The sequence below is a fragment of the Zeus faber genome (assembly GCF_960531495.2).
Source record: "Zeus faber genome assembly, chromosome: 8".
Taxonomy (NCBI): Eukaryota; Metazoa; Chordata; class Actinopteri; order Zeiformes; family Zeidae; genus Zeus; species Zeus faber.
The window spans coordinates 19,305,991-19,326,657 of record NC_137195.1 but is presented as its reverse complement, the minus strand read 5'-3'; the positions used below and the strand labels follow the sequence as shown (position 1 = coordinate 19,326,657).

General features: G+C 42.8%; 1 protein-coding gene across 1 annotated transcript in view; it reads left to right on the top strand.

Moving 5' to 3' along the window:
* Positions 1-7,707: 7,707 nt before the first annotated feature.
* LOC307233480 (polyadenylate-binding protein 1A-like) overlaps positions 7,708-20,667 on the top strand; it is a gene marked incomplete at both ends in the record, with an annotated part of 33,863 nt that continues 20,903 nt past the window's right edge. Inside the window, 11 exons of the mRNA XM_080004816.1 lie at positions 7,708-7,900; positions 8,670-8,863; positions 9,029-9,144; positions 9,513-9,652; positions 10,329-10,423; positions 10,831-10,962; positions 11,090-11,185; positions 11,377-11,649; positions 12,542-12,665; positions 12,842-12,972; positions 18,471-18,474. Coding sequence (XP_079860942.1) covers positions 7,708-7,900; positions 8,670-8,863; positions 9,029-9,144; positions 9,513-9,652; positions 10,329-10,423; positions 10,831-10,962; positions 11,090-11,185; positions 11,377-11,649; positions 12,542-12,665; positions 12,842-12,972; positions 18,471-18,474 — 1,498 coding nt within the window. The remainder of the gene's footprint in view (positions 7,901-8,669; positions 8,864-9,028; positions 9,145-9,512; positions 9,653-10,328; positions 10,424-10,830; positions 10,963-11,089; positions 11,186-11,376; positions 11,650-12,541; positions 12,666-12,841; positions 12,973-18,470; positions 18,475-20,667) is intronic.

The following is a 20,667-nucleotide window of genomic DNA, read 5'->3' as shown; positions in this document are numbered from 1 at the left end:
TTTTATTTACATCTGCGTAATCAATTTGAGCTTTTGGGATGGAACTTAGATTTTAATTATGATTTCATTGTGTGTAATGAAAAAGTCGATTCTTACAGTGGGAGCGCCCGTAAGAGCGACAGACGGGCACCTAGGAATAATTTACCCTCAAATGGTCAGCTTGTGATTAATCGCCACTTATGTTTGACACCAAATGTCCGCTTTTCCGCAGACTTTAAGATAGATTAATGTTATGTTGTAATTGATGAAGTAGCCCAGTCTGACTGGTCAGGAGGTGATAAATGATGGCCCTGCAACAAGTACACAGTTTACTTTCGCCGTAATAATGTCTAATTCATCACAGTCAAAAAATAGATGACATGGATGGTTGGAAACAGAGGCCCTCCTCTCCATTTTTTTCATCAGCGTTCATCATTCATTTGATTTCCCCAATCTGTCTTTAAACGGGGAGAGGGGCGCGGCTTTTGCGGTCCTGAGGCCAGCGCTCTCGCACATTCCTTTTGCCGCCGTCTCTTTCGCCTTTCCTCGGAGCTTCTCCATCAAAACCGCTTTTACGGCACCAACCAGCAAATGTTGAGACGGAGCGAATATTTTGGCATTTTAATTTCTGTCCCAAATTATAGATCGTGCTGACGTATCACTCACACACACACACACACAACACGTTCACTGTCACCTTTAGGGTTTTCTATTGGTATTTTATTGGTGTTTTGCGGAAGTTCTACATCAAGTGAAATCACTAACCTCTATAGCAGCACTTACAGATGGTTACACACATGCATCAGGTGTGGCATACCACCTCTCGGTTTGATTAGTATTTTAATGACTATGAGCTTATTATGGTTTATACTGTAGGTTTGCCTTTGAGTGGTGTACCTTGTCAACTTTTCACTTTGACACCCCTTTGATTTCATATTCTAAGTTTGGCATAATTTCCTACTTAAATAAATGATCCAGAGATCCCGGGCAAAGAGCCCCCCAGAGGGCCCGGGGGGACACAGCAGAGGAGTGGACCTGCACATTGCTTGGACACTTACTTGTCTAACATTTGCGACAGTTTAAGTGAATACAGATAGTTCAATTCAGTTATTTGTAGACAATTTGCCCATAAGATGCATCAAACCGTTCAAGTTCAACTTCAGGTTCAACTTTATTGACATGTGTATTAAAAATACAATGAAAAACTTGTGGTCTGGTTCTCTCTGCCTTAACACAAAGGACACACCATTCCAAAATAACAAAAACACTGCAGACCTACAAAGACTATGTACATAGTGCATTCAATGTACACATTATAGACACAATATAGAGTCCAGGATAACATTACATACTATACAACAACAATGCATACTATACAACAACAATGCATACTATACAACATCAATTCATACTATACAACAACAATGCATAATAAACAACAACAACAATGCATACTATACAACAACAATGCATAATAAACAACCACAATGGGGTCCAAATGTACGTCAGCTGTTCAGCAATCTGACTGCCTGCTGCACAAAACTGTTACTGAGACAGGTGGTGTGTGATTTGATGCTCCGGTAACACCTTGTATATGGAAGGAGCGAGAACAGACAGGTGGCTGGCGTCCTTTATGGTGTTTTGGGTTTTCCTTTTGCAGCGACTGGTGTAAATATTATGAAGTTGTGGTAGTTCAGGGCCAATGATTTTTGTCGATGTCTTAACAGCCCTTTGTAGCAGTCTGCAATGTGGTGATGGAAGGTTTCACTCGTTTTACTGACTCAAGTTTGTATGAGTCACTCACTAAAGCGAGTCAGATTTTGGGTCACTTGAGGCACAAGTCAGTCAGCCAGAGCTTGGGGAATACCCCACCGGCCCCAGCGCCCATAGAGCATGTGCACCAGAGACTTCTGCCTGGTCGAGCCGGCTAACTTACATGGGATAAAATGATCGTGCCGCTCTTCTCGACTTTCCAAATGTTATCGGACTGAATGGATCCAATTCTGATATTGAAACGTGTCATTTTGTGGGAGTTGTGACGCTCCAAAAAAATACATCAAACGGGAAAAATGCTTTTTGGGCCCATGTCGGACCCAGTCGTAATTATTAGATTAGATTAGATTCACCTTTATTGTCACTAGCAGAGTACAGGTACAGAACCAATGAAATGCAGTTGATGTCTAACCAGAAGTGCAAAAGAAGCATTTAAATACAAAAGTGCTGTTTGAGTACAGTGTTTCTGTGCAGTTATGTAGGCAAAAGATATGTATTATGTACAACAGTGTAAGGTTATAAATACAGGTTTGTCAGGAGTATAGGGGGATTATGTACAGAGAGTATAAATAGACATTTTGTATAAATACTATATATATACATGTAGTATATCTATGTATATTGTGCAGGTTTTGGTCAGGATATGGAATATAAAAAAAAGTTTAAAAAAAGTATTGTGCAGTTTTTAGGTGATAGCAGTGCAAGGGCAATTGATGAAAGAGTGCAGTAGTGAGTGTAAACAGTTATACAGTGCAAAGCAGTAAATGTAAACAGGTAGACATTGCAGAGAGTGAAATGCAACCGGTGAGCAGGTAACCATTTAAGAGTCCAGTGCTAGACAGTGCAGTAATGAGTGTAAACAATTATTCAGTGCAAGGCAGTAAATGTTAACAGGTGAACATTACAGAAAGTGAGATGCAACAGGTTAGCAGGTAACCATTTAAAAGTCCAGTGCTAGAGGGGGCGTGGGGGTTTATTCAACAGTGTTACAGCCTCTGGAAAGAAGCTGTACTTGAGCCTGCTGGTGTGGGAGCGCAGGCTCCTGTATCGCTTGCCAGATGGGAGAAGGGTGGAAAGTCCATGGTTAGGGTGGGTGTCATCCTTGACAATGGATTTGGCTTTGTTTAAGCAGTGGTCATGGTATGTGTTGTGGATGGGGGGGACTATACAGCCAATAGTCTAGACTACTCTTTGTAGTGCCTTGCGGTCGGCAACGTTGCAGTTACCGTACCAGACAGAGATGCAGTTTGTAAGTATGCGCTCAGTGGTACAGCGGTAGAAGGCCGATAGAATCCTAGGACAAAGCTGTGCCTTCTTAAGGGTCCGTAGGAAGTGAAGGCGCTGACGCACCTTCTTCACCGGACTGGAGGAGTTGAGGGACCAAGAGAGATTTTCTGTGATGTGGACCCCAAGGAACTTAAAGCTAGACACACGCTCAACCTCAGCACCGCTGATATGGAGGGGGGGGTGTGCCCTGCTCCCGGTTCTCCTGAAGTCCACAATGATCTCCTTGGTCTTCTTTGTGTTGAGTTCCAGGTTATTGTTTTTACACCACGTAGTTAGATGTTGAACCTCATCCCTATATGCTGTTTCATCCTCATCTCTGATCAGGCCCACCACAGTGGTGTCATCTGCAAACTTGACTATGGCATCGGAGCCATAAACAGGGGCGCAGTCGTGAGTGAAGAGGCTCAACACACAACCCTGCGGCACGCCAGTGTTCAGGGTCATAGTGGATGAGGAGAGACTCCCCAATTTAACAGCCTGGGGTCTGTTAGTAAGGAAGTCCATAATCCAGTTGCAGAGTGAGTTGCTGATGCCAAGCTGGCTGAGCTTGGAGATCAGCTTGGAGGGGATCACAGTGTTGAATGCAGAACTAAAGTCAATAAACAGCATTCTAACATATGTTTTGGGGCTATCCAGGTGGGTGAGGGCTGGATGGAGCACTGTGAAGATAGCATCCTCCGTTGATCGGTTGCGTCGGTAGGCAAATTGGTACGGGTCCAGTGAAGGGGGCAGGCAGGCTTTCAGATGTGAGAGGACCAGCCTCTAAAAACATTTTGCAATGATGAGTGTCAGTGCAACAGGGCGGAAATCATTCAGTTCCTTGGTTGTAGAGTCCCCCACAGATTTAAAACTGTGGAGGACTGTTGATTGGGCTAGTGACATGTTGAAGATGTCAGTGAAGACACCGGCCAACTGCTCTGCGCAGGCTCGCAGTTCGCGTCTGGGGACTCCATCAGGGCCAGCAGCGCTCCGAGCATTCACCCTGCTCAGGATGTCGCCGACCTCTGAGGTGGAGAATTGGAGTGTGTCCTCGTCTGGTGAAACAGCTGACTTGAAGGCTGCCTCCTTGTTTTCCCGATCAAATCGAGCGTAGAAGTGGTTCAGCTCGTCTGGGAGGGAAGTGGAGGAGGGTGGGGAAGAGTTGCATGGGGATTTGTTGGTGAGCGTATGTAGGCCTTGGCACATACGCCGGGGGTCGGAGGAGTTGAAGTGCTCTTCAATCCTTTGCTTGTAGTTGTGTTTGGCCCTGGACCTGAAGGCTGCGTCAATGGCCTTGAGGAGAAGGCGAACTTCTTTGTTCATTCAGGGTTTCTGGTTAGGGGATAATTTCATATCCATATCATTTTGATAAAAGAATGAAAGACCAAGAGTTATCAAATGCAAAATGTTTAGTTTAGATTAAATTCGTTTTAATTTAAATTTAAATTCAATTTAAAGCATACGATCAATAAGAATCGAGTAGTCGTTAAACTACTAAAAAGGGACAAATTCAAAATTCATGGACGGTTACTGACTGTCACTGTGGCATGCAACTTGTGGGTGAGTGAGTGAGTGAGTGATTTTGTGCAGCCCAAGTCAGACTTTCAGCTCTGGCAAGGGAGAGCGAGTACTGAGTGAGTGAATGATTTGACTCGTAGTCAGACCTTGACTTCAGCTCCGGGCGGGCTGGGAGAGGAAGTGAGTGATTCGGGCAGCCCGTGTCAGACCAATCAGCTCAGGGCAGGGGGGGCGAGCTCCGGGCTGGGAGAGCAGGAACAAGCGCCAAAGCGGTTTCTTTTCTTACACTGCTCGGTTTATACACGAATTAACTTGATACATTTAATATAAGATTTGCTCAATAGTATGAGTGACACAGTGTCTAGCAAACAGCAGGTAGGAGGGGTGAGTCAGTTCTGGAGTTAGTGGAGATGAGGAAATAAAAGAGTCGTTCGTTTTGAACGATTCGCTCAACCTCACACATCACTAGTTTGCAGTCCTGAGCTGTCAGGTTGCCGAACCATACTGAGATACAGCCTGTCAGGACACTACAATGATACAGCTATAGAAGCGCACAGGAGTTTTGTTACTCATACCAAGACACCTCAAAAAGTAAAGTCTCTGCTGTGCTTTCTTGTGAATGCAATTGGTGTTGAGAGACCGTGTGAGGGTGTCTGAGATGTGTATACCAAGAAATCGAAACCTGTTAACAATTTCAACAGATGACCCGATGATGGAAATAGGAATGAGATTTTCTCCGATCTTCCCGAAGTCAACGATGATTTATTTTGTCTTGTTGACATTTAGAGAGAGGCTGTTATTGCGGCACCATATGATTAGATCTCCCACTTCCATCCAATAGGCCCTCTCATCACTGCCGTTCATTATTCCAATCACTGTGGTGTCATCTGCAAATATTATGATGCTTATTTCACATTTGGCAACACAGTCGTGTGTAAACAGACTGTACAATAGGGGACTGAGACAGCAGCCCTGTGGCGTGCCGGTCCAATGAACTAATGTAGAAGAGTGTGTTTTACCTATTCTCACAGTGTAGTGTCAGGAAATCAAATAGCAAATTGCAGATAGAGTGGCACAGACCAAGACATCTGAGTTTCAACATCAGTTTGGATGGTACAATTGTATTAAAAGCAGAGCTATAATTAATAAAAAAAAACATTCTGACATAGGTATTTTTCTTTTCAAGTGTACGGAAGCAGTATGCAGAGCAAGTGAGATAGCCTCACCTTCAGATCTATTGGAACAGTAGGCAAACTGTAATGGGTTATGGGTAGCAGGAATGTTATATGATACAACCAATCTTTCTATGCACTTCATAATAACAGAGTGCGGCACACAAGGGGGCGTGGTTAAGCCACGGCTTTACCGGGTTGGGCTCATCACTCCCAGTGGCGCTGATTGGCCCGACCCGGCTGGGAGGGTTTTCATATGCGTTGTTTGTCTTGGCAGCGAAGGAGACCGAGCTGAGACTCAGCGGACCAGATCGTGGAACGGACGGACCCTGACGCTCACAAAATATAATTCTGTTTTATGTCTTTATTTTGGCCAGTGAGCCATTTTGTTGACTGCAATAATAAAAACCCTGCCGTGTTGGCACCTCACTGCCCGAAAGTCTCCGTCTCCCTCCCTGAACCCGTATCTGTGGGTAGAGTGGCAGACGTCAAAGCAACAGGTCGAAAATCATTAAGGCAAGAGACAAGTGTTTTGTGAGGTATAAGGCGCAATAGTCGTTTTCTTAAAATACAGTGGAACCACGCACAATGACAGGGAAATGTTAGAAAGGTCAGTGAAAACCCGAGATAGCTGCGTGTACTTCGGAACGTCTTAAGAACAGGGGTAGGGGTGCCATCTGGGCCAACAGCTTTACGAGCCTTAACCCTAAAAAAAAGTTGTACTTACAACAGACTCTATCGCCTGTAGATCATCTTCATCGGGTTGGCACTGTGCTGCTGTTACTGGGTCCAAGTTGTGAGCTTCAAAGCGGGCATAAAAGTTGTTCAGCTTGGAGCGAGGCCGGGGTGTCGGTAGCCATGCGGGGCTTAGAATTATAGTCCGTAATCGCCTGCAGCCCTCTCCACATGCGCCGTGAGTCACAGCAGTAGTGATTTTCCAGTTTATCCCTATATAGTCCTTGAGTGGCTTTGATGGCTCTACATATGTCATACCTCGATTTTTTTGTAGCATTCCTTGTCCCCCGATTTAAAGGCAGTGGTACGCTCCCTCGACCTCAGGGGAATGTCGCCGTTTTCGGGCTTCTGGTCTGGATAGGAGTGAGTAGGCCGTACCGGGATACAGTTATCCACAGAGAATCTAAGAATTCCGCCCATGTATGACACAGGTGCAGTTGGTCAAAGCGACAGTTGGATTTTGAACCTCATTGCTAATAAACAGAGGTAGGGGCAGACGGACAGACGGACTGATCGACAGAACGACTATTCCACTAGGAATTGTCGAGTAAAATGTATAATTCTCCCTGCCTTTTTTTTGCCATGCTACTCCTCCCACAGTTTTCGAGCCACATTAATGCAAAGTATATCAAAATGACCTCCTCGACCAGGAAACGCGGGCTATTACTTTAAGCGAGCGTTTTGGTTTAACAGGTTTTTTTTTAATATTTCACACAATATTTTGCCCAAAAGGTTTCTTATAGGGAAATAGAGGGCGGCAGAGAAATCCAGTTGCCATGGAAACAAATGTAAATATTTTTGGGGAATTCCTCACATAGCCACACCCCCGGTAGCTGTGGCAACAGGGGGGGGCATCATCATGTGATGTCATTGTGATGTTCGACTGTCCCGCTAAAAGCTGAGCGACACACACAGATGCACACACTCACACACACAAACAGGATATAGCATTTAGTAACAGAATGCAACATTACAATTGGATGCGAGCCGCCGTTAAAACAAAAGAAGCTGCCGTCAGTTTATGCCAAAGTAGAAGGCACATACATACACGCGCTCGTACGTACGCGCATGTACAGGGCCAGGACTCTTTTACAATCTCAGCAGGAATTGACTAGTTGAAATATTAGAACATGGAGAGCGAAGGGCGACTTGAAAAAATCATCTTTATTTAAAACAAAATGGCAGTTTTCTCAGACCTTTCAACGTAAACGCCTTCATTTTTTTCCAGTTGTGTTTTTTTTGCCTGAAACCAGCATCGTCGGCTATGAATCCTATTGCGCCTAGTTACCCGATGGCCTCTCTGTATGTGGGGGACCTGCACAGGGACGTTACCGAGGCCATGCTTTATGAGAAGTTCAGCCAGGTGGGGCCAATACTCTCCATTCGACTCTGCAGGGACAAGATTACCCGTCGGCCCCTGGGTTATGCCTATGTCACGTTCCAGCAGCCAGTTGATGGTAGGCTTTTTCTTCTCACGAAATATTAACACAACCTCACAATGCACATGAGAAACATTGAGTCGACTGCATTTTGTCAGATTGTTCGATAACTGTAGGCCTATCGGTGTTGAAATGCAGGGGTAGGTTGGGTAGGGTAGGATGTAGTTCGAGTTGTGTTCTGTTCTTTCTGCCTCTGTATAATCACGATAAAAAAAAAGATTTTGCACATGAACTTCTTGGAAAACGTGAATACAAATACTTTGAGTGTATAAACAATAATAAAAAAAAAGGTTTTGCACATGTTACTGATCTAGTTCAATCTTGATGGCCATAGAAACCATATTCTCTCTACACATCAGGAAGTTCAGTCATGTAAAAGATGCATTCCTCCATTGTCAATTGAAGCCCAGGATACCGATAATCAAGGCTTTTTTTTTTTACCAGATAAGGCAGCTGAGAACTGCTTGCACCCGCTTTCAGTTGTTTTGATGATTTGAGGCGGAGAAAAACATTTTGGCCAAGGTCTAAGTTTATATCGTTAAAACTGAAGTTGTATTGTAGCATATTAAACTGCACTTGATTCTACATATGGGTATGCTGTAGCATTCACCCCATGCAGCACAGCATTCAACCCCTGAATATCGTTGTTCTGGCATTTTTCGCATTTTTCCAAATTATATCATCACTGATGTGTGCGTGTAGGTAAATTCTCAATTCAGGGATTGTAAGGGAAAAATGTCTCCACATTGTTTGATGCTTGTTGTATGACTATTTTACTTTCCCCCAGCGGAGCGCGCCCTCGACAACATGAACTATTACGTGATCAAAGGCAGGCCACTCCGCATCATGTGGTCCCAGCGTGACCCATCGCTGAGGAACAGTGGCGTGGGCAACATCTTCATCAAAAACCTGGACAAGTCCATAGACAACAAGGCCCTCTACGATACCTTCTCTGCCTTTGGAAACATCCTGTCCTGCAAGGTAGACGGAGAGCCGATCCCCTTGAACTAATGTGTGGGGGCAGGCCGCCCACAACTCAAACCCTGACTCAATATCGCACTGACAAGAAAGACATTTTTAAGATACGAATTTGCATTACATGTTTTGCGAGCGCTGCTCATGTGCGCCAATATCGCTTTTTCCAAGGTGGTTTGTGATGAAAATGGCTCAAAAGGTTACGGCTTCGTACACTTTGAGACGCACGAGGCGGCCGAGCGGGCCATTGAGAAGATGAACGGCATGTTACTCAATGACAGAAAAGTGTAAGTACTGTATGTCTGATTACTCCTGTAGGTGTAACGTCGACACTTAAATCTAAGAACAGGAGCCTGGATTGTTGAGTGACGTGTAACTGCATCTTGTTGACTAGATCCCGAACAAAAAGATTTTTCGGAAAGTCAAGAAAACCGGGCCACAATCCAGTACTGCCGATGCATCTTCCAGTGTTAAATAAGAACACCCTTATATATAACTCAGTGTGAGCACTATATGTAACACTCACTTCAGTATTTCTAGGTGTAATTATTGACATTTTGAATATATTAAATGTGTACGAAAGGCAAACAGTAATGGATCATCTGTGTTTATGCATAAATGGATCAAAGTTTTACATTCGTGGCATGCGCAACAGATTTGTTGGACCATTCAAGTCACGGAAAGAAAGAGAGGCTGAGCTGGGAGCCCGTGCCAAAGAGTTCACCAACGTGTACATCAAGAACATTGGGGAGGACATGGATGACGAAAAGCTAAGACAGATGTTTGGAAAATATGGTGAGAATATGTACAATGTTCACTCAAAAGTTAAGAACCAAAAGTACAGCACCGTTTTGCTTTCTCATATTTTAGGGACTAGGATTGTCCCAACATTTTCACTGTTAAGTCTTAAGTACTACAACAATGGAAATTTGAAGCAGACATATCAAATTTAAGGTTATCTGTATCAGTGCTGCAGCTCTATGTCCAGCACGTGGAGGAATACAAGTTGCTGCTGAAGCTGATGCTTTGGATAAAAGCGTCTGCTAAATGACTAAATGTAAATGTAAATGTAAGTTGTGATAGCGCTAAATGAGACGTCTCTCTGTGTCTGTCACAATTATTACATAATCATCTGATTTAATAACCCAATTATTAAAATTGGCCGCAATCATTTTGTAAAATCGTTGGCAAATGGTAATGACGTTGACATAACAGACAGTGGCAAAGGAAGAGCTGACGGTACGTAATTCAGCACTTTGTCCAGAGCTGACGGTACGTTATTCAGCACTTTGTCCAGTTGTCAGTGTTTTGGTGCTGAACTTTATCAGTGCTGATGCTGGATTTTGGTCTCCAGATAAAAATGATTCCAACCAAACGTACACACACCCATCGAGGCCATCTTGACTCTGTAACATTTATACCAGAGTGCTTTTATCCAACGGATCATTATGATCTTTTTATGTTTTGGTAGGACCTGCCCTCAGTATCCGTGTCATGACTGATGACAGTGGCAAATCCAAGGGATTTGGCTTCGTGAGCTTTGAGAGACACGAGGACGCACAGAAGGTTGGTTGGTTGTTACCTCACATGAAAACGCTTTAGTTCACTCAAAACTTGTGCGAGCCACTCGACAATTTGACAATGCACAACAAAGGGAGGGTCAGATTGCTAAAGTTACTGGCAAAGCTCCCAATTTCCCGGTCAGTCTTTGTTCCGACCAAATCCATGAGCTTTGGATAGTGACTAATAAAGTTCCAGTTACAGGTAGTTATCATAAGGTTACATTGCAGGGTTACTGGACTCAGTCTTAGCGATAGGGTGAGGAGATCAGCTATCCAAGACGACCTTAGAGTAGAACCGCCACTCCTCCACATTAAGAGGGACCAGTTGACATGGTTTGGACGGCCCCTCTTGGTTTTTTTTTATTTTTTGACGGATTTGTCTGAATCAGCTTCCCGTTGTGTGTTTCTTAGGCTGTAGACGACATGAACGGCAAAGAGCTGAATGGCAGGCAGGTGTACGTGGGTCGTGCACAGAAGAAGGGCCAGGATGAACTCCAGCGCAAGTTTGAGCAGATGAAGCTGGAGCGCATGACAAGATACCAGGTTGGTAACGCCTCGAAAAACCCTCCCAAGCAGCCCTTTGTACTGTTGATTACCAATAATTCAGTAAGAATTAAGAATTCTTTATTAAACTAACCGGAGAGTGACTAACCTTTTTTCAATGTACCAGGGTGTCAATTTGTATGTGAAGAATCTTGACGATGGCGTGGACGATGAGCGCCTACGCAAAGAATTCTCTCCCTTTGGAACAATTACAAGTGCCAAGGTACGTCTTCAAGTTGTGACTCGAAAGATTTTGAAGATAGACTTTTAATGGTTGTCCCTCATGACCAGCCGCAACAAAACAAGCTTGCTTCAGTGAGTTATGGATACTTGCTGATGCAGAGCATGGATACTGAGAATTTCGATCGACAGTAATAGTGAGATCAGCGGCTGTTTGTTATTAATCTCTTGCAGGTAATGATGGAAGGCGGACGCAGCAAAGGCTTCGGCTTCGTCTGCTTCTCCTCCCCGGACGAAGCCACCAAGGCTGTGATGGAGATGAACGGCAGAATTGTCTCCACGAAGACGCTGTACGTGGCCCTCGCCAAACGCAAGGAGGAGAGCCAGGCGCATCCCACCAGCCAGTGCATGCAGAGGATGGCCACTGTCCACGCCGTGCCCAACCCGGTCCTCAACCCCTACCAGCCTGCTCCGCCCTCCGGCTACCTAATGACTGCCGTCCCGCAGGTGAGTTGTGGTGGTGTTATCATTTGTAAAAACAAAAAGAAGAACGGTGAATGTTGAACATTGCCTAGTTTTGTTCAAACCAAGACATTTCAATTCCCTATTTTACATAGTTGAAATTAATTGTTGAGCTTGAATGGCTCCATACACTGGCGACCGAGAGTGCCAGAGCGGTGTTTTGTTTGAGATTTATTCATTATGTTAAGTTTTGAAAATTGTGACTGGATAATCTTTTCATAAAAAACATATATTTTGTTGTTTCACAAAACATTTGTTTTCTGAGTTGGTTGATGGAAAACAATGTATATTGACATGTTTTACACTAGCTGAAACCTATTGTATACCTGTGAGATATTGAGCGGTCCTTTGAAGCTCATGTTAATTCCTCATTTATTTACAAATTTTAGAATGTAATAAAATGATCACACTATGAAGGCAGACATATTTTACTTGCTTGAGAATGTAATGGTGTACGTATATAGTAATAAGTTATTATATACAATATATGAAAGTTATTACTTTATCCATTCAACAATTTTATTCCATTCTCAACCAGTTATTACACTATTGGTTTTTATTCCATTTCTTTATAACATTATGCGCAGTTATGACATTTTGCATCATTATTAAGTTGTCAATTCTTACGAACCATTCTGTGATAGGAGGCCAGACTGACGTTTTATTAATTTTGCTCATCCCACTTAATACTTATACTGGAGTTAATCAGAATTTCTAAGTATTTGTGATCCAAGTAGTAAGAAGTTACCCCCCCCCCCACAAAGATTAACAAAGTGCATTTTGAGCATTTATTTTAATTTGACAATCGTGTTTGTGTGTCTGTATCAAACAAACCTATTCTTGGGACTGAACCAGACTCATGTGTGCCCTCTTTCAGTCTGCAGTGCATGTCCGTGCATGCCCAAGGACGGGAGCCCCTGCTGTGCATGTCCAAGGACAGGAGCCCCTGACCGTCTCTATGCTGGTCGCAGCCCCCCCCCAGGAACAGAAACGGTTGCTGGGTGAGTTTGTCGTCACTTTTTGTCGCAAAGTAATTGAATCTGAATTCAACATGTTTACAATGTTTATGAAATACATAGTTGTTTGGGTAATGGCTTGTGCCCTCATAGAATGGGCCTCATGAGTGTGTGATCTTTACTGTGACCGGCGGGTCCTCGATGCATCCCCCCCCCCGCAGGCGAACGTCTGTTCCCCCTCATCCAGACAATGCACCCAAACTTGGCAGGCAAGATCACTGGCATGCTTCTGGAAATCGACAACTCTGATCTGCTCTACATGTTGGAGTCTCCCGAATTCCTGCGCTCCATGGTCAGTTAATAAACCAGTGGATTCAAGCCATTATTACTTTTTACAGTAATAGTACATAGTACAATACATGTATAATACATAGTATAATACATTACTTATTTCTTAGTAATATTCACTTATTACTTATTACACATTAAGCTTTAATGGTCACTTGTTCAAAGGACAAGGTTGCGCGAGCACCTTGTGTCGATTCCGCACATTTTGGTATTTTTTAGTATTTTTAGAGCTTATAGAGCTTATTGTGCGTAATCACCGGGTGTCATGACATTTCACTGCATATATGTATGACCGTATGTATATGTATGTGACAAATAATCTCTTGAACTTGAACTTGAACTTGAAATATTGATTGAAATCAGCATGACCGAGGACTTGTATGTAAAATGCAGCATTTCTTACTTTTTTTTTTAAACATGAAAGCTCTGCCACTTCTAGAAAAAGGGGAAGAAAAGTACAAAACTATGACTTTGCCTTCTATTTTTTTTTAACGCTTTTTGTGTTATATCAGATTTTGATTGAACAAATCAGTGAATAAGATCAGTTACTGGAAAGAATGAGGAGTGGATAACAATTTAGTCTTCAAGGTCGGACATCTCACTGTTGTGGTGACAGAAAAGTTGAGTATTTTGGCCCCTCTGTATTGGCATAGCGGACAAAGCAGACATTGTGCGCAGCTTCAAGTATAGAGATTAAATATGGCAGGCAATGCTATGAGGGAAAATGGAAGCATCAGGCTAACGATGATTAAGTTGCTCCAAATGTATGTTGGTTGAACCCACTGAAAAAGTTGGGAAGTGGGAAATGTTGGTGTTAAGGCTCGACAGTGATGAATCTTCGCTGTTGTTTAAGGTGGATGAGGCGGTTGCTGTGCTTCATACCTACCAGGCTACGGAGGCTGCTCAGGAGTGCACCACTCCTGCTGATGGGTCCTAGCATTTAAAAGGTGGGACAGTCATGACTTTTGATACTATAAGGACTACATGGAATTAAAATTACTATGGTGTGGCAGTTTTTGGCCCTCTGACACAGAGACACAGACCATGGTGTTGATAAATCACAGGTTATTGGAAAGAGTGGGATAGTTGGAATAAGCCCAGGAGCAGATGGACATGTGTCGTGACAAAGGCTCCTCTCCTGTGTGTGGGGATGGGGGTTTTACCTGTTGCTCATTAGACCAACTAATGAGCAACAGGTTTGCAGCCACACTGATCCTGGGCCCCAATTACCTAGACCCAGGACAGGTGTGGCTGCCCAAACCACCAACCCCCCGGACCAAGCAGAGAAACAAAAATGCCTGGACTCTGAAACAGGGTTCCCATACCTAAAAAGGACAGACTCTGACACAGGGTTACGATACCTAAAATAATGAAACACTGGACTCTGAAACAGGGTTCCCATACTTCAGACCAACAAAATGTCCAAAGAGATTAACTGGTTAGGACCTGGTTCCTGGGAACAGCACGGTCCACTGGCAACCCTCCCCCAGGGCAACGATGCAGACTCCCCTCTTCCCTTCCGCAGCGTGGGGACTCGAGCTGCCGTGTTGGCTGGTGGAGCCATGGCTGGGCTGGGCTGGGCTGTCGCGGGGGCTGCTTGGAGGGCTGGCCTGGCTGCTGGATGGTGCCGGCAGTGGCTGCTGGGCGGAGGGGCTAGCTGGAGGCGGTTACCCGTCTTGGTTGACATGGCTGCTTCTACCCCGGTCCTCCGCCGGACCCCCTGGATGCTGGGGCTGCTGCTGCTGCTGCTGCCAGTTGGGGGAGGGTTGGTGCTGGGGCCGCTGGTTGACCCCGCTGGTGGCTCCAGGGCATCTTCGAACGGCCCCTCTGTGTCCATTCAGCGTGCCGGAGAGTCCATGTTCAGGTGCCACTCTAGCAGTTTCAGGGCCCTCCGGCACAGAGACACAGACGATGGTGTTGATAAATCACAGTTAATTGTAGAGAGTGGGCTGAGTGGAATAAGCCCAGGAGCAGATGGACATGTGTCATGACAAGGCCTCCTGTGTGTGGGGATGGGGGTTTTACCTGTTGCTCATTAGACCAACCAATGAGCAACAGGTTTGCAGCCACACTGATCCTGGGCCCCAATTACCTAGACCAGGGGTGCCCGATATGTCGATCGCGATCGACCGGTAGATCGCAAAGGTAGTGCGGGTAGATCGCACGCCATTCAAAAAAATAAAATAAATAAATAAAAATATGCAAGGAAAAGACAAAACCGTGGTCAACATGATCAGTTCAGTTCGGTAGTGCAACTTCTGGCCTCAAAGCTGCAGCGCCATGACTACACAGAGCAGATTGAAAACTGCCTGTCGGACTTTGACAAACGGTTTCAAGGTGCTTTACTCAAGCCAATCGCTACATTTATGTGCTTCCCATTTAGGGAAGATATTGAGGTTGATTCACTCGCATCAAAGATTGCAGCACCGGTTCACCTGAACTCGTCTGCAGCGGAGGATGAGATGTTGACACCACAGACTGACATTCAGCTCAAGTCCAGGGCTCATGGACCGTTTTGGAACTTACTCACAGAGGAAAATGACCCAAACATGAGGAAATGTGCTACCCCCTTGACTGCATTATTCGGCTCTACTTATTTATGTGAGTCAGCCTTTTCCCACATGAGAATTATTGAGTCTAAATAGCGTTCCACCATGACGGATGATCATTTGGAAGCCTGCTTGAGGCTGGCTACCAGTAGCTACTGTCCGGACTATGCAACCCTGGCCAGCTCCATTCAGTGCAAGTCATCAGAGTAAGGTAGTGACCATAAATGTATTTAATGCTATTGTGCCGTAAGGGTTCATGCAGGGATGCAAGGTATGCCAACATATTTTGTATATATGAAGTTTACTCAGTATATACATATAAATAAATATATTTAGCATTTTTTAATGAAGTTAGATCATTTTGACCTGGTCATTTTAAAAATAGCTCGCAAGCCGAAAAAGAGTGGGCACCCCTGACCTAGACCCAGGAAAAGTGTGGCTGCTCGAACCACACCATCCCCACACCACATATGGTATTTAAGCAGAATTAATAAAATATTATTTAGAAGTTGTTGTATTAGCCTCACTTAATTTTGACCTTGTTTTCTATTTTACAGATTGAACCTGCTTCACAGATGAAGATAGGAAGATGTTTTACATTGGAAAAATCCCAAACTCTCAAAACACGGAAAAATGATTTCTTCCGAATTATTCCTTAAAAAAGAGATGAACACAATTGACTTTGCCAGACCTAGGGAATGGTTTGACTCGGCCTTGATCCGAAAAAAATCAAGTTTGTTTGAAAAAAAGAATTTGAATGCGTTCCTGTTTGATGGCATTTTACTGTGTTAGTGGTCAGAATGCCTGTACATACACACTCGACAGCTGTTTGTAATGAATTACGTGACAGCACTCAAGTTTTGAACTGTGTTACATGCAAGTTCTCCATCAATAAATCCTTGAACTGACGTGTCAACAGAAGCTTTTCATTATCACAGAAAACAGTTTACTAATTAGACGAGAGGCAGAGCGAGGTGTCGTATAAAATATAGTAATGTGACGTTCAGAGATGGAGCAGTTTAGCACCTCTACAGTGACATGCAGTGTCAGTGCGAACATGGGAAACAGAAAACACAATTCTTGATTCACAAAGCGCCCGCAAACGGTGAAATGCATCGCTGACTGTGCCGCCACCCAAATAGTGTCTTTAAATGAGGTATTCATGCATTTGGTGCAAGATTGGCCTCTTTCTATGCAAATGAGCCTCTTTGCGCTAATAGCCACACGCAGTTAGAGTGAAGTTATTACCACCTGCAGAGACCTGGTGGTGGCTGCATGGACAAAAAATAAAACAAAAAGGGGCAGCGGTGCCTCCGCTCCCTGTACAATCAGAGCGTACCTGTCAACATGGCACCACAGCCAGACCCAGCCCAGTGATCTGCAAATAATATTTTGCCATTATTAAAATGGTTGTTACTGTCACGGCATCCTATGGAGATGCCTCGAACGAGCGGCCGTCCGCGATGGCTTTCAAAAAGCACTCCAAGACCGCCTTGCTGAAACGTTGAATCATTGTTTTGAACAAAAAAGGCGTTACGACGTTGACAAAAACTGTTCTATAATTCCTATTAAACTCCAAAGATATAGAAAACAAACTACTGAAAGGGAAAAGGAATAGCCATAAAGTGGTCAGAATTGGCATCGAACCTCATAGGACCAGCATTTCAGCATTAGCCGGAACTTTCTATGAAACCACCAAACGCAAAACTTAACAGTTTGTTGTTTGTCCTTCTGGCTAAACTCCCCAGGGTATTCACTTCCATGTTTAACTTCAAAACAAGTTTAAAATCAGGAAAAAAAAATGTCACCTGCTTAATGAGAGCCATTCAACTCATAACGCACCACTTCCAGTTTCACATCCCTGTGATGGGTTTGCGTATATATCCAGATAAAAGTAGGCTTCAAATAATTTATGTTTTATTAGTTAATATTTAAAGTAAAATGTAATGAAAAATATATATATACATATCATGAAGATAATAAACGTTCGTATTAATGTATTATAATATATTATAAGCAATATGTATTTTATTAATTTGTTTGAATAATAGTGACAATTAGACAAGGACAATCAAAAAAATGTCCACGTTTTCAAATGGAGGGGTGGTGGGGGTCCCGTCCCATCTCGGATATGTTGCACACAGAGGAATAAAAAAACGGGAGCAAGGAGTGAGAAGTAGAGTTTGGATTTTAAGATGTAAAAAATAATAAACAACAACCACCCGGTGATACACATATTTATCAGTTTTTGCCACGTTCATTTCCTCTGTCTCGGCGAGTTGTTTAAGCTGGCTAGCGAGCAAACAGTGCGTTGCAAGACGTTGGTGTTAAGATGGAGACTTATGCATTCATATTTTCATATTTTCATTCATATTCAAATCTCTGTTCATTTGTCGCCATGCATGTATTGTTGCCATGGACGTTTTGTTACGCGTGTTATTAGATTAGTTGATTTAACTCACACATTAAAGGTGCACTATGTATTAATCATTGAGGAATCTTCATTAAATGCTGTGCTCAGTGTTTTGTGAATGTTTGCGATCAAAGCTAATTGCCAAATAATAGCTTTTTGGTGGAAGATTCATCATTTGATTAAAAAAAGAGACACATTAATCATAATGCATGGTTCAGGAGTATGGGTTCAGTATTAGGATTTGTTGATAGAATATTGTATTTTATACAGCTACAACATTTATATGATTTTAAAAAGTTTACATTCCATTTACTGGAAGACACTAATTTGTTCACAGTGTGCTGTAGAAAGGTGACAAAGGTGAGAATTAGAATATAATTACTAGTCCTGTCTGTGTACAGGGTAGGGTTTTTTGTGTGTGTGTTTTTTTTTGTTTTGCTTTTTTAAATATCATTGAAGAAGGCATGGAAATGGCGAGCCAACCCAAACTCTTCTAAACTTCAGAAGAGGACCCGTGGATCCTCGTGTTCCGATCTCCAGTGTGGTAAGAATTCAGAGGAGAACAACCACACCGACAATTGTTGTTGTTTTTTTTGTTGTTGTTCTTTTTTAACAACCTGAACAAAACAACTGACTAGAAAATACATTTTCAGACTTTCAGACATGAAAAACATTTTTTTTTTTAGTATTATTTTATTCTGTATCCTTTTTTTTTAGCCATTTTTTGCCAGCTTTTGTATTGTTATCACAGACATAAGTCCGTATATTGTTGAATACAGTATTTTGCATTCCATTTATTTGCCCTTATCTGTCCCTACAAACCTAGTGTACGATGCACTAGGGCCTATGTGTACTTACCGGGTATTCTTCAACCTGAAGGTGGTTTACATTTTGGTTTTTTTTCCGTTGTTCTGTTCATGAGAAACTGACGTCATTAGTCTATGGATGTCATGGATCTGCCGACATGCCGTCGTCCAAGTTTGATCCAGATCGGTCCGTTATTTTGAAATAATTTAATAGAAAAATATTTTTATCATCTCCGCAAAGTGCGCGCATGAGCAAATGACGGAATGCAAGTCACATGATAGCACTGCAGTCTGGTGATCAATAACCGGGTCCTCACCAAGATGGCGGCACGTGCAGATGTAACTGACCTCAGACCTTTTATGGATGTCATGGATCCGACGAACCCACAGTCAATCTGGATACAATGTGCATGCGAGGTAGTTCCAGCACGGTGTCGTCTGAGTTTTATCCGCCATCGGTTCATTACTGTGTAAGAAGTTTATGATCAACAATCGCAACCTCACCAAAATGGCACCACGCACAGTGGTGCCATTTTACTCTGTCAGCATGCCCAAGTTGACAGAGTACACAGATCCCATGATAGCACTTTAGTTAAGGATAGGACTTTAACCTAAAGAATATAAGACATAAACTCTTAACCATATAAAATTACAAAAAGACAGGTATTATTTTATTACTATTAAACTTCATTGATGTTTGAAAAAAAAAGTTTTAAGTATTAGTAGAAGACAATGGGATTAAACAAAGCGCAACGTATTAAACATCAGAAATACAACTGACACGCACCAGGGTAAGTTCTACAAAATAAAAAGCCAATAGAATCACTGTCAGAATTTATAGACATTCATGAGATATCAATGTATACAAACTTCCTGAATTATAATTACTGGTAACAATAACCATAAGAAATGACATAATACAAGGACCATGTATTTATTGTGTATGTGTCAAACACATACACCATAAATAAATAAATAACACAAAAAGAACCAAAATAATGAGTTCCCTTCTGGATGCCTCACAAGATTTATTACAATAACAACAAGAATCCGTAGCCCACTTCACACAATTTGTTTAATTATATATCCTCTACAATGGAAGTCACTTACAGTACCTTAGCTTATTTATTTATAGCTTTATAAAATACATTATTATAAAGTGCCATTGAATAATTCTGTTCCAGAAAAAGGCACTGATAATCGTGGTAAATAATCGTGATCACAATACTGACGAAAATAATCGTGACGATCATTTCAGCCACAGTCATGCTGCCGACTTCAGAAGGATAACCACCGTTCGTTGCGGCGTGGGAAACCCACCGACAGCCGCAAACACCGCCTGATCATAGAATCACACTGTAACCAGGCCCGAAACAAACGAACCTCTGCAGTCACAAAACACACCGGAAAACAGGGAGTCAAAGCACAGTAAAGTCCATTGAACTTTAACGTATGGCCGACTCCCCTGGACCCCACATATTGCTGCCCGCAGCTATGTATTTTGTTATTATTGTGGCACACTAGCACCCCCTATTGACCAGCTTTAAGTCTATGAACAATCTAAATAATGTCCTGGTAGAGACTAGGGAGAAGGCCAAGAAGCCATTCGGGAAGAAGATTGTGGAGCTGTTCTCCTTGAAAGTGTTTAATTTCCATCATGGTTTCAACCTTCCATCCCTAAAACCCAAAGAGGTAGGAGAAACTAATAGTCAATATGAGTTTCGAGTGTAATCATAATAATATTGAATATTACTCTTCAAATAAAGTGTTTCCCCTCGAAGATAGCCTGGAAGAGATTAGCCCAGAACGATAACTTTTAATTTTAATAGGTTGGCTTTGTTGTTTTACTCATTTTGGGGTGAAATTGTATTATACAAATAATATTTGCAAGTTCATAAAATAAATCAAAATAAATGAAAACGTAATATATT